The sequence below is a fragment of the Crotalus tigris genome, unplaced genomic scaffold (assembly GCF_016545835.1).
Source record: "Crotalus tigris isolate CLP2741 ecotype Arizona unplaced genomic scaffold, ASM1654583v1 scf7180000018691.1937549, whole genome shotgun sequence".
Taxonomy (NCBI): Eukaryota; Metazoa; Chordata; class Lepidosauria; order Squamata; family Viperidae; genus Crotalus; species Crotalus tigris.
This window is the reverse complement of record NW_024097150.1, coordinates 151,547-166,741: the sequence shown is the minus strand read 5'-3', so window position 1 is coordinate 166,741 and position 15,195 is coordinate 151,547. Positions and strand designations below refer to the sequence as shown.

The 15,195-nt window shown below is 38.4% G+C and overlaps 1 protein-coding gene across 3 annotated transcripts in view; it reads right to left on the bottom strand.

The window, feature by feature from the left end:
- Positions 1-10,138: 10,138 nt before the first annotated feature.
- Positions 10,139-15,195, bottom strand: part of CEP85L (centrosomal protein 85 like) — a 122,899-nt gene continuing 117,842 nt past the window's right edge. For 2 of the 3 annotated variants that reach the window (XM_039355476.1, XM_039355474.1), the window contains exons 13-14: positions 12,193-12,406; positions 10,139-11,273 (exon numbers count right to left, since the gene is read on the bottom strand). In XM_039355476.1, the coding sequence (XP_039211410.1) occupies positions 11,113-11,273; positions 12,193-12,406 (375 nt within the window). In that variant the 3' untranslated portion in view covers positions 10,139-11,112. The remainder of the gene's footprint in view (positions 11,274-12,192; positions 12,407-15,195) is intronic. The other variant, XM_039355477.1, reaches the window with a different exon arrangement.

Here is a 15,195-nt window from a genome sequence, read left to right as displayed (position 1 = left end):
ACCCTCAACGAATATGAATCTCGGGTCAAGGCCCGCTGCTCAAGTGCCAAGCGGTTAGTTGAAGCCACTGAGGATCTGGATGCTGAAGGACTCCCTGGCTGAGGGCAACACGATCCGAAGGAATCCTCCAATGGGGAGAGATGGAAAGCTCCACCAGGTCGGGGAACCACAGACATCTCGGCCAATGCGGGACAATCAGAATGATCTCCGCCCGTTCGTGCAAGATCTTGCGGATTGTCGCCGGAAGTAGAGGTAGGAGAGGAAAGGCGTACAGCAGGTCCCTGGGCCAGGGACTGCGAAGGGCATCCGTCCCTTCTGCTCTTGGAGAGGGGAACCTGGAAAAAAATCTTAGGAGTTGGGAATTGGCTGGAGATGCAAATAGGTCTAGGGTCAGAAGGCCAAACCTATCCGCAATCTCTCTGAACAAGCCGGGATCCAGGCCCACATGGAGTGGTCCACTCCAGAAATGTGTTCCGCCCTGATGGAAGCAAGATTGTTCTCCGCCCAAGACCCCAACAAATACGCCTCCTCCATGAGAGGCATGGACCTGGTCCCCCCTTGTCTGTTCACGTAAGCCTTTGCAGCAATATTGTCGGTGAGCACCAGGACATGCTGTCCCGCCACCCTGCTGCTGAAGTGGCGTAAGGCCAGATGTATGGCCCGGAGCTCCAACCAGTTTATATTGTTTTTCAATTCTGCCTGCAAAGCCCTACTGCTGTGGGTATAAATGTACCTTGCGCCCCAGATTGTCCTGGAGTGGCAACCCTCTGAAAATCTAAACTCTGGCTAGGAATGATGGGTTCTACCTGCACGGTCTCCCTTTGAGGGGACCATGCCCATGGGGCTATAGTAGGAGAGACCAACTGAGGTTCAAATAGCGACATCACAGGTGGAGCAGGCGTGTGAACTTCTGTCTCACCTGGAGCCAGCCTTCATGCTTTGGAGAATTCCCTTTCTAAAGCCTGATGACGCCTGCTGGCCTCCCTCTCAACTGCCTTGGAAGGCTTTTTAGAGGATTGAGCTTTGGCTTTTGCCTTAATCCTCCCCACAGCCTCCATTGTAGAGGACTTGTGTTTCTTTCTGGTGGGGGAGTCAGTAATGCTCTGTGCAAGCTGAGGAACGGAGTTATCAGCCATCCTAACTGGCAATTTGTTTGGGAATACTCTGTTCCAACTGTGATGCTGGAGCCAATCTATGTGGCACTCCTGTGTAAAGAGCTTCTCCAGCTAATGCACCCTTTAATGGCGGCTGATAGCTATAAGCACTTCAGTGGAGCCAATTCCAGTGTCTTAGCGCCCCCCCAATGCTGTGACCGCTGGTCATGTCCGTCAAGGAGTACCTAATTCTAGGTATCCGGCTACTGAGGGGTGGAAAAGGGGGGGTAATTGTATAGGCAATGCGTCCCTGTTGGGATGAGATTGCCCACCCCAGAGGTGCTTGTTGAAATTCAAAGGGCAGCAAATTGTTAGGGGATCGAGACCATCCAAAATGGCGTCTGTGTTGAATTCACGCCAAAATTAACTGTCTCTATAAACTCTGAGGTTGGAATGCAAACCCAACCGTTGAGCCTCGCCAAAATGGCAGCCGCGTGATTTTCGCGCTCCGGGAAAGCCGCAGAAATTACATCAAGGTCCTGGCCAGAACGTTGACTTCGGTGACAAGCCGATCAGCAGGGGAACAAATTTAGCGGTGTTTGGCGCTGTTTCTGGGACCTCCCAAGCGATCCTGCCCAAACTATCCCCACAACAGAGTCTATGCTGCATTGAAAAGCTGAACAGTTGGCTGAAGAAAGTAGAAAAATGGCCGCCAAAGGGTTCCTGCAGGCTGAGAACCGTTTAAGCAGTTTTGACGTCGATGACTCTGCCTTCACTAAAACTCTGGTCTGCTGGAGTAATTTAGAGCGCCAGAGCTCAGTGCCAGTCCGCTGAAGATCTTTGAGCCAGCTGCGTCAGTGCCGGTCAGCTGGTCAGCACCGGTCAGCTGGATCAATTACAAGCGGCAGAACGACTACCGTGTAAAGCAAGCCGTCCTCAATCCTAGGCAGGCAGCAGCTTGCAGGGAAGTCCTGCAAACAAGGAAGCTCCCCTAGCTAGATGTAATGTTCAATTTGAATTTTATAGATTTGATTGATTGAGTCTAATTTCAGAATAGCAATGAAGGAAAGAAAATCCACGAGGGAATTGTAGAATCTGCTGCTAAATCTGGAAAGGAGCAAATACGCGTCTGCTGAGCAAGAGACTAAGTCAAAAACTGAGGTGCTCTTGCACAGCAGAGGCGTGGCAACTTTCCAGGCTTAGTCTTATTTGAGCAGGAAGATTAAGACAACCCACTTGTGGATTCTCCATCCAATCATGCTGGAGAATAGATAGGAAATTGAGTATACCTACCTTTCATGTTCTCATATAAAAACAGACCTTGATTAGTTCTACAGCTGGAAAGACTGATAAGTTACATCTTCAAGGCCCTGCCCTCCATTACTACCCTTCTTCTGAAGCTTTTAGTTGCATCAAGACTTTTTTTAATTGTAATTTATTGTAGTTTTGCTTATGTAGTAAATGCAAGTAGATGCAATTTTTATTAGAACCAGAGCAATGGTGGATGAGATTGAAATTCTCAACTGCAGCAGTTTTTATCATTCTTAATCAATGATTACTTGCTATCTTTTAAAAGTTAGAAAGCAGATTGCAAACCTGTAATGTCCTGTCTAGTTTCATTGTTAGAAGGTGAGGATTTCCCATTAACTTTGACAGTGAGTTTGGCATAGTAAAAAAAAAAAAAAAACTTTTGCTATCAAAACTCCTTCTTGCTAAACTTTTAAATACGAGACACATGGGACATTGAAATATGGCACTCAAAACTATCTTTTTAAAGCTATGACTGACAGTAGAGATTTTAATTTATTCTATTCTCACATATTACTTTTCCATAAAATAAAAGCTGAAAGGAAGAAATAGTTTCAGAATTGCATGGAAGGTTGTAATTTTCACCATGGTGCTAGATATTTGAAAACCATTTTTTCAAATTCACGATTTTCACTGTTTCAATGGCATTTTTTTTAATGGACAGTGTTACTGTTTCAGGGGACAGGTTTCCCTCTCTGGTCGTGATTTATTTTATAATTTAACTTAATTCTTGATGTGTTACCATTAATCATGCAGAAGTGTAATTTTTTTTGAGCAATTTTAATAAAGAAGCAAATAAGATTATTTGTAAGATATGTGGAGGCTACAGCCAAAACTCTTTACTAAGCTGTTTAAATTATTTAAATTTGGCCAATGAGACAGAGGGAATGCATGCAAAAAAACCCAAAAAAACATCCCTATGTTTGGAAGTGTCAAAAGTAGAAGCATTTTAGAATTCTGAGTAATAGATCTAATTTAACTATCAGTTTTTTTCTTTTATTCTTTCATTGTGGAGATTTTTGAGTAATAGATCTAATTTAACTATCAGTTTTTTTCTTTTATTCTTTCATTGTGGAGATTCTTGCTTTATTTGCCAATGATACCTTTGATTTATTTTTCATAGACTAGAAATTCAGCTCCATGAGAAATACTCTAAAAATCTAGTCCAAAGTAGCTAAAGGAAGTTACTATAGTAAAACAGTATTGGACAGAGATGCATACTATACTATTTTCTTTTCAGAAGCATCTTTTTCAGCCTGTAGAAACAGTGAAACTGAACTATGTATAAAACTGTTGTTGTAGAGCTTTTTACATTGTTTTTATCTTTATGTTTTTTTAAATGTAATCTTAATTGCTGTGAGCTGTCAAGAGTGTATTTGAAATGAGCAGTGTAGCACTGATGACACATGAGCATAACAACATCATGCCTGTTACTGTCTGTGCTGTTGCATTTTAGAACAGTTGTAGCTTTCTGATGATCTCCAAGGGCAGCCCCACATACAGTTCACTGAATAGACTAGTCACAAGGTTACTATGGTACAATTAACCATCTGAAGGGCCTCCTGGTTGAGGAACAGTGCAACTGGTGGGCTTGATGAACCTTCGTTAAGATTGTCCTAGAGCAGCAGCTGCAAGTCCAGAAGGGCCCACAGGTGTCAATTTAAAGGAGAAATGCAATCCCATTCAAAACACTGAAAATTTCTCTAACTTGGGGGGAGGGAGTAAAAGCCATAGCCAATGAGAATTGAGCCAAAGCCTTTTCCTCCTCATGCAGATCCAAACAGCCTTCGGCCCAACACCAACAAGAGACTACTACTGAGGAAGGGGGCAAATGACTACAACAGCCCCACTTTTAAACCCTGCAGACAGTCCATGAAGATACTATGGTCAACAGTATGAATAGCTGCTGAGAGATCAAGGAGTACTAGGATAGGATGCAGTATCCCCATAGTGGTTCCACCAAAGATTCTAGACAAGTGTGACCCCAGCACTGTCTCCATATTATGCTCTAAAGCTAAACGTGTCCAAGGGAACTTATGTCTTTCTTAGCTTGTTATATCACAGCATTCTCTAATGAGGCAAGCGCAACATGAATTCACAGAGGACTCAGTATTTCTTGCTGGGTAACTTCTAGTAAGCAGCTCTATTTAATAATAATAATAATTGCAAAAGATCTGCACATATACTATGTTGATACATTATGACATCCTGGGTACTTGGGAAAAACTCAATGAATATGAAGGCCAACATAGGCTAAAGAACTGGCAACTGTGACTTCATAATTTTGTGAACAGATAAAAATAATTAAATTTGTATGCCACCTGACTGTTATTTAATTTTAGATTTCATGTCCATTCGTTGACAATATTCTTTTGTGCTATCAGCAAGCAAATACGATATATAACATTTATCCCAGTGATATCATGTTATTTAAAATTAGAAACAAAGAAAATGTCCGGCTTTTGTTAACAAAATTTATTTTTATTCTGCAGATACAAATTCAAACATCAAACAAACATAGTGGAAAAATACTAGTATAATCAACAATGAAAATTTTATCGTTTAATAAATAGAACTTTGGCATTCAAAATTCTAGCTGTAAATGCTACTTTAAAAAAAGTTACAAAAAGAGGGTAGGCAAGAATGACAGTCCTAACGAGATGAGCCAGCCAGTGGCTCTTTAAGAATAAAAATTAAAAACAGCAACAATACTGAATGCATTTCGATTTAAGTCATGACAACTCTATGTACACATGAGGTATTCTGAGTGGCTCAAAAACTGAACCAACATTGAAGAGCTACCAGCATTAGAAAACTGATCCAGTTTAAGTCTGCTGTGCTTTGAAGGAGCGCCCTCTTTTCCCTTGCCTGGCCACTGATTAACAATGATATACCTAATATATACAAAAGGACACTGACTGAATTTCCTGCATATTCTCTACCATATACAGAATAGCTGGTAAAAACAGACCAGACTAAGTTTCAAAGGTGACCTACAACTTTTTAAAAATATTTCTATTTACGAAAAGTTTTTCACACATTTACAAGCTAAAGACTCAAAAATCAGAGGAAACAAAGTGCAAATTTTGATACTTTCATAGCTATTAAAATGTTACTTTTAAGCAAAAATAAAAGGCACAGAGTTACAAAGAGATGGAATAATACTCCAAAGACTATTGGTGTATTGACTGATTGACCTAATTTTTAATATCTATTGTCTTTTTTACAGAATAGTAACTTTGCCTTCAATTTTGTTTGAAATCCAAATCTAGAATACGATGTCAAATCTATTTTATGTTTAGAGTTATTTTTAAATATACACAGATTTATAGAAGCATTATTGAATAATACATTTTGGGGTTAGGTGAATTTAGCCCCAGTTTAAGTTTTAGGCAGAGTAAAACCGATGCACACCGCATCTTGCATGTATCTTTTAGCTTTTTATTCTTATTCTGGAATCTAACAAAAAATTTTTCACAATTTTTCTAAAAGAGGGTGGGGTGGGAATAAATAACTAACAAAACTAATTCAAAGAGTAAGAAAAAAGTTAAAAATAATTTTGGTTCATTTATATTACTTTTTAAAAAAATATCTATATCCAGGGTGACTGATTATGATAAACCTACTAAAAATGATCTGTGCTCATAACTTACATTCCAAAAACTTAAATATTTATTTAAAAACTAACTCTACCCTAATATAATAAGTATTACTGATTTGGGCATTACTATCAGAGCTAAGTCAATTTTCCAAATAGGATCACTGCCATGCTTTACAAAAAATAAAATCAAATTAAGTTTATACTACAGTACTAAATTTGAATACTGCACATACAAATGGCATATAAATAACTGCAATAGCCATATATGAAAGTAACTTTCTAAATTCCTTTTTGGGATACATTCTTAAATTATAGTAGTTACTATAGAATACCATCTACACATCTGTAAAAATGCAACCTCAACATACGAAATGGGTAATTTTTGCCTTCATCTTTGCTGACAAATCTATTATCTACATTTTATTTATTAGTAATATTTTTTCAGCTCTTTGGATGATCTCCTGTATCTGCAGGGAAAGGTTGTCATGACTAAATCAACTTAGTAATACCATTGAGAATCATTTTTCTAAAAAGCTGTTTTTAGTTAACTACTTTTTACAACATGTGTTGAATGAGGCCACACACATATTCAAAGAAAAAACTCACACATTTCTTATGCAGAATATAAGCTACTAAATAGCCATTGTAAACTTGTAGGTTCTTCAGATTCAAAGACTGCTAAGTTATTACTAATAAAATAATACTGTGCATTTATGGCTCATTTAATTTTGTCCTTCTGTTTTTCTTTCTTTGGTTACCACCTCTGACTGTTTTCATTTCACTAAGACACATTAAACTAATTATCAGGACATAGAGCCTTCAATGGTGAAATAAATCTCTTTCTGTACTCTACATAACCTACACACAAGCAGTTGCTGATGCCTTCTCCCTGTTATCTAGCATCTGAGGATAAATCTAGGTCCCTCCTTGTTTAACACAGAAACAACCACTTAGCAGTCTCTATCAAATGCTTGAATAGATTTGTGATTCATAGCATACTATTTTTTACTGGCCAGTTTGATGGGCCAAAATGTCAGAAATCACAACCTCTTTTTAGTTGTTCCATGAATGTGTAAGAAGAAAAGAGGGTCGTACTAATAGCCCTAATTCCCAGCACTCTGTGTTTGCTGGTAGCATAAAGAAGGCCACACAGATAGTACAGCCTCAGGCCTTCTCTAAAACACTGGATATCCTTATCAACACACATCCATTAGGAGCCTCCTCTATTCAGTCAATGAATTGCAGTCACTGAGGGTGAAATGCAGCTGGAATGCATGCTACACCTTCATAGTTTCACTGGATATGAGTGGAAGGATGGGGTGAACACTAACACAAGTTCCCCAAAGTGCTGTGGAACATTGGCTTTATTTTTTAACAAATTGCCTAGTGAAGTTTTATCTATGTATTCACAAGGATACGTATATGCATGTTAAACCAAAATAATTATATTACTATTGTTAAACAAATTACCCATTTATTTTCACTGATGTCTTAATTACAAGTGTTTTTTAAACTTGGCAACTCAGTATGTGGATAGCATGCTGGCTGGACAATTCTAGGAGGTGAAGTCCTGCTTAAAGTTGCCAGGTTTGAAAAATACTGCTTTACAGCATGTTAGGAGGCATTTCTTGTGACACAAATTCTTATTTCGAGAGCAAAAATATCTTTTAAAAATAAGATTTGTAAAACAGTTTGTCAAACCTTTTTTTTAAAAAAGGTTCATAAACATGCATAGAGTATGAATATGTTTGAAACAGTTAAACTACAGAAGTTAAATATCTGAGCAAGGATCAAAGTTATCAGGTATCTGGGATAATCTCTCGAAAATTAGCTCTTCCATGAGTGCTATATGATTGTCTATTCAAAGTAAAAATGGTGATATGACCTCATGATACCATAATGTAGACAAATATGTTGATTGTTAAAGGTAAGAAGCTAAACAATCCAGCTAACTAGTTCATTAAAATCAGTTATTTGCAGCCCATGCAAACATGAAATTTCTTGAAAATTTGGTGTCAAAAATCTACTTCCACAAACTGCTTCAATCTTTGTTGTGGAAGATTCTTTTTTTAATAATAACATAATGCTGCAGTTCCAAATTATTTGCAAGATACAGAGTCCAATAGAATATAAAATGCGAACATTTAGATTCAAAAAATGATATTTGTGCTTCTTAATAGCACAGTATAATAAGAAAGTCAGGCTTGCGCTCATTGTTCGTTGGTGAGAAAGTGAATCAGCTAATTAGTTCTGATCATTCACCCCTTCATCTGCATAGATATGAATTTAAAGTTACAATTATAAGTACTGCCCAATTTTATTTCTAGTAACACTTTTGGGATTGTGACCGTAATTAGGCCTCAATCAGCAGGATTAAGTATCTTTTATCCCTTACTGCTTCTATTTAATATTTACAAATGTGCATTTAAAATAACTGAGCATCAGTTAAGTTCAATATTAAAATACATTTTCACAGAGAGTATAGCCATCACAGAGTAGGAATAAACTCCTATTAAAATAAGTATAACTTTAAAAAGGCCAATTTTTTAAACTGCATCATATACAAATAAAATATAAATTTGGCTCACACAAATGTGAAAATATCACTCTAAAATCAATGTTCAAAAATTGCTTAAGGAAAAATACTAATGTAAGAAATTTAAAATGGTAATCCATTACTTGCTCTTTAAGTATCAACTTTTGACAAGACTGAAATTATGAGCCTCATGGCATCTATGAGTACCATGCATTATATTTAGCCTCCTTTTTTTTCAAAGAAGGCGTTTTTTGTAGATTGTAGAATAGATTGTCAGAATAAAGTGGTATCAGGCTTGTCTTGACAAACTGTGTATAAATTCTAACACAACAAAATACATAAACCTGGATTATAAAGTGGCATACCTATAATTCAGGCATTTTAACACTGCATCTATGAAGGCTGGCACTGCTGAGTTCATCCTAGTCCTCTTCTGGCAATAAGAGAAACTTAAGCATATTTGTCTGAATAGTCAAGAACTCTGTTTTCACATAAGGTTTTTATGCCAATTGTGATATAATTTTGGAGCAAATATATTAATTATTCATCAAGATCTACTGTTTCAGATTGCCAGAAGAAATCGGATTTCTTCAAGGTTTTTTATTTTTCTGTGTACTGGAATTCCAACATTCAAATTCAGAGGGCACTACTTTGCCAAATTTCAAACTGTGTGTGTGTGTGTGTGTGTGAAGGCTATAAACCAGCTGTTTATTGTTAAAAACTAAAACAATAACAACAACTATTTACAATACTAAAAACAACCTAAGCTTTCGCTGGTCCACTGCCAGCTTCATCAGAGTGAATGTCAAGGGGTGGGGAGTTTTCTTATAAACTTTGCTAACTCAGTTTCTTGTCCACTGACCGTGTGATAGGGCCGTCCGTCCTAACTGACCGTAATTGCCTCAGTTGTCCCGCCTCCCCTCGTTTGCATTCCAATTTCACAGCCTTCTTTTTTCCCATTGTTTCTTTTTCCATTCTTCCCATCCTTGTCGATCCTATCTTTCCTAATGTTATTGCTGCCGCAAATACTCCTGTAAGAACATCAGCTGATCAGATAGGGGCGAGGCAGGAGGGGAGAACGCCGCGGCACACGTGTATACCCACACACGGGGAGCCATCTGCTGGGCGCGGATGACAGAGTGAATCTGGGAGCGTTTCGGCAGTCACTCCAGCTGATCCAATATGGAGAGAGTGGGACAGGATACTACTGTATGCGCACACACCCAAGCGTGAAGGGAAACCAGAGGGAACAGGGCCGATAGGGATAAGCAGCAGAAGGCAAGAGCAGCAGGTGGACGAACGGGAAAAAAGGGGGGGAGCAGCAACGGAAAGGTATCTACAATATGTGCAGCCAAGAATGATCACGGGGGGGGGGCATCAGAAGATATAACGGCAGCAATAACATTAGGAAAGATGGGATCGACAAGGATGGAAAAAGAAACAATGGGAAGAAAGAAGGCTGTGAAATTGGAACGCAAACAAGGGAAGGCGGGACAACTGAGGCAATTACGGTCAGTTAGGACGGACGGCCCTATCACACGGTCAATGGGCAAGAAACTGAGTTAGCAAGGTTTATAAGAAAACTCCCCACCCCGACACTCACTCTGATGACGCTGGCAGCGGACCAGCAAAAGCTTAGGTTGCTTTTAGTATTGTAAATAGTTGTTTTTATTGTTTTAGTTTTTAACAATAAACAGCTGGTTTATATCCTTCCCAGAATTCGAGGATTTTCTATTATTGTACAGATACGCCTGGGATTCGTATTTTTATAGTTATTAGGGACACACACGCGCACACACATATGAAAATATCACTTAATGTTTTTGATTTTTTAAAAAAATATTTTATCTAAACCATTTTGCCCAACCTAATTAATGCAAAAGAGCTTAATAGTTGGTGACTAAATTCTAAGTCTGAATCCCTTCCTGAAATGTGAATGTTTTTTCATCTTTTTTTCCCCTTTGCATTACACAAGAACTGCAGAATAAAACAATAATCAAACGTGGAATGCAACCCTTAAAGAGCATATAATTTTTACCTAACGGCCCAAACCATCAGTACTCTCTTCATCCAAAAAAAAAAGAAAAAAGAAAAAAAGAAAAAAAATCTTTGTTAGGACTCTATATCTTCATCCACAGTTCTAATACCTGGCGTTCAAATAACCAAGCACATCCAACTGCCTTTGTCATGAAGATTCTCAGGCCTGATCTTCTATCCTAAAAGCTTGATGAACCACTGTTATAGTGCCCTCTTCTGGTAATTCCGTTTTTACTCCAGGAAACATTGTATTTTCTTTTATCAGCATAACAAAAGAAATAAAAAACATTTTCAAAAGAACATTATTCACAGCTTTGACCTACATTCAGTAGTTTTAAAGAAATTAGATTTTTCCCCGCAGCACAAAATCTCTTCGATAGACGATCGTATTACCTGCATCAACTATGCACAAACATATGAAACCTTTTCAGCTGGCACAGCATTTGCTTTCCAGTATTGTTTGTAACAGAAATATGAGGAACTAAAACCAGAGCAGCATTTAATAACTTAGTTGTTAGTATGAGGCCAAGGTGTCATCACTGTGTAATGCAATTTTCTCCCATGTCCTGAGCATAGCAGTCTGAAATTATAGTCCTCAGTTCATCAATATCTTTCCGTAACTGACAAACCTCTGTTAGCTTCTTCGAGAGACTTTCTGTGCTATGGTGCTTCTCATCTTCAGAGGAACAGTTCATTGCTGTTAAAAAAGAACCACGGCTAGAAGTTTAAAAAGTCACTAGTTCAAAACATACTATTATAAATGACCTAATGACCTAACTCTGCTGTGCTCTAGAAAAAAGTGTGAATGTTTCACTTTCTTGACAAAATGCGTGTTGTTATGATCACTTTAAAATTACACATGGTATAGAGAAGAAAGTCAGCATCTTGGTTTTATATTTTCTGCCTACTAAAAATAGAATGTGGATAGAAGAGATGAGTTCTTAGGGAAGCAAATTTGATCAAAGAATATTCTCTAGTAGGGGTTGTTTTTATTTTCTGCCAGAATTAGAAGTTAACTTGAGAAAAACTGACAATAATAACCAGTTCAGGCAGTCACCAGAACATATGAGACCCCAGCTAGCATAAAGAAATGAGGTCCTAATAAAGTTTATTTTGGGGAAATTGGAGTGTTCTACTTATTCAACTGAAAATACTAGAATGTCTTGCTCCTCAGGCTTTTAAAGGAACTAAAATGACAGCATGATACTCTGAGGTAAAAATCTAGCAGTAGTGCCACAGGCTGCCTGTTTCAAAGAACCAATTTTCAGCATGACTTCATGGCTGCTTGGAGACCACAAACATCATACAACTATACTATAGAAAAGCTGCAGGGAGCCCAATATCATAAGAAGATTAAATTTAATTCTCAAACATAACTGTACATTTCTGAATTACAGTTGTAGAAAATAAGCCTTTCACATATACTATATACCTGTTTTTCCTATTCCAAATTTATTAGTAGTTTATGTATTTATTAGTAGTTTCCCTAAGTCAAAAAATGTACATCAGTCTGGAGCCTCCTATTCCTCCTCTCTTACTAACATCCCTAGATTTTCCTTTCCCAGATCTACTCAGTGCTAAAAGGAACAGTAGGCATTTCTGTCCACATTACTTACATTGGATTCCGAGCAGCAAGGACAGGTTAGGTTCTTTGCCCTGAGCTCTGTGAGTAAGAATACTGCAAAGTGCTTTCAAGTCAAACAGACAGTGAGACATCTCAATGAATAACTGATCTGCCACAGGTAACTTTTCAGCCACCGGTTGTCTGGACTGCTCCATCAGACGAATCTGTTCTCTTAAACGTTCATTTTCTTCCATAAATCTTTGGTTCTTCATTAAAACAAGATGAAAATAAAAGAACAAAAATTATTTTATTCAATTGGTTTATTTTCAGAAAAATTCTAATGGAAGATAGGCATCTGAAAAAGAGTTTGCTTGTATTTTATTTTGAAGAAACTCTGCATTCAGGGGCATGAACCAGATGTCTGGTATCTGATAAGAAAACTGTGGGGAAATGGAAGGCCAGAGTGGTGGACCTCACGTTAACATGTTATGATAGATATCTACATTGTTACATATTAGTCAGTTGATGATCTAACATATTTTTATTATCTCAGATAATCAAATTACAGATAGACCTTTTCTAATGACAACCTGTTCAGAGATTGTTCAAAGTTACGACATGTTGAACAAGGAGATTTATGACCAGTCCTTGTAGTAGTGGCCATTGAAGTATTCCCATGGTCATGTGATCATAATCCAGGCACCTAACAACAGAATTGTAATTACAATGGTTGCACCATCCTGAAGACCTACGATCACCATTTCTAACCTTCATTGCTGGCTTCCAACAAGCAAAGTCAATGGGGAAATTGGCAGGAGGTTGCAAATGGCAATCAAGTGATATCACATCTAACATTTCACAGTTTTCCCTTAAGAATGACATCTGGAACTGATGCAATTGATGCTGTAAATCAGTGCAGTCATGTGGCATCATGCTTTACAACTGTTTGCTTAGTGACGAAGTTGGCAATCCCAATTACCACTGTTTATGTGAACACTACCTGTACATCCTTCTTGTTCTGCACAAACTGGAGAAGAGAGGCTAAAATAGTAGCAATAGTAGTAACTGTGAGAGGGACCTCAGAGTCCTAGTGGATAATCATTTAAATATGGGCCAGCAGTGTGCTGCAGCTGCCAAAAAAGCCAACACAGTGCTAGGCTGCATTAACAGAGGCATAGACTCAAGATCACGTGAAGTATTAATACCACTTTACAATGCCTTGGTAAGGCCACACTTGGAATACTGCATCCAGTTTTGGTCACCACGATGTAAAAAAGATGTTGAGACTCTAGAAAGAGTACAGAGAAGAGCAACAAAGATGATTAGGGGACTGGAGGCTAAAACATATAAAGAATGGTTGCTGGAATTGGGTATACCTAGTTTAATGAAGAAAAGGACGAGGGGGGACATGATAGCAGTGTTCCAACATCTCAGGGGCTGCCATAAACCTAGAACTAAGGAGAAACTTCCTGACAGTTAGAACAATTAACCAGTGGAACAACCTGCCTCCAGAAGCGGTGAATGCTCAACACTGGAAGTTTTTAAGAAGAGACGGGACAGCCATTTGTCTGAAATGGTATAGGGTTTCCTGCCTAGCAGGGGGTTGGACTAGATGACCTCCAAGGTCCCTTCCAACTTTACTACTACTACTACTATATATGGATCATCGCACAGTCAGCCAGATGTTCAGACTGGATTTGGCATTTTGTCTACCTATCGAGTCCTTACCCAGGACCTGGGATAGGCAGATGTGGATGTTTGATGGTATTACAGATATCGTCGCAGGATGGAAGCAGTTCCTAGTAAGGCCGCCTTTTGCAATTGACTAATAGCGAATTTGTCAATGCCAATGGTGTTCAAGTGGTGCTCCAGTTGTTTTGGGATTGCACCCAAGGAGCCTATGCACTATTGGTACTACCCTTGCTTGCTTTTGCCACAGTCTTTCTATTTCTATTTGTAGGTCTTTGTATTTTGTTATCTTCTCCAGTTCTTTCTCGTCTATTCTGCTGTCTCCAGGCACTGCCACGTCACTATCCAGACTTTTTTGTCTTTCTTATCGACAATTGTTAAGTCTGGGGTGTTATGTTGCAGGTGCTTGTCTGTTTGAATTCTGAAGTCCCAGAGCAGTTTAATTTTATCATTTTCTATGACTTTCTCTATTTTATGATCCCACCAGTTTTTGCTTACAGGCAAATGATATTTTTTGCAGATCTTCCAATGCACCATTGTTGCTACTTTGTCATGCTGCTGCTTGTAATCAGTCTGTGCAATCTTCTTGCAACAGCTTACCAAGTGGTCCACTGTTTCTTCAGCTTCTTTGCATAGGCGGCACTTACTGTCTGTTGCTGTCTTCTCAATTTTGACTTTATATGCATTTGTCCTTAAGGCTTGGTCTTGTGCAGCCAGAATTAGTCCCTCGGTCTCTTTCTTCAATTTTCCTGCTCTTAGCCATTGCCAGGTCTTGTTATTATCTGCTTTCCCAGCTATTTTTTTAATGTATTGGCCATGTAGTGCTTTGTCTTCCCATGCCTCTATTCTGTTCTTCATTTGGTCTTTCTTGTAGGCCAGTTTGGTCTCTCCAGTAGTCAGTAAGCCTTCCTGATATACTAATTTCAGTGCATCTTCATCATTGTTCTTCTTCTTCTTCTTCTTCTTCTTCTTCTTCTTCATCATCATCATCATCATCATCATCATCATCATCATCATCATCATTATAAATCTGGGCTACATTTTAGGATCCTGAAAACAAAAGCCTCTTTGGGTATATAAGCTTAGCAGTGTAGTACTTTAGATCCTAGTCTATAAATGAAAAATGTTCTGCTGCACAATGTAAGTTTCAATACTTGGCATTTTATTATAAGCAAGAGGAGCTCCTACACTGTCAAATGATAATTGAATGATAATTGAAGCAAACAATTATTAATAAAACTGTCCAAATCTCTCTTCTGACTGAAAATGTGAGGACTGAAACCATGCAGGTTTTTGTTTATCTGAGATAGCAAATCAATCTGTCACCACTAGCTACTGGTCCACCAGAGACATTCCCAATTATAGT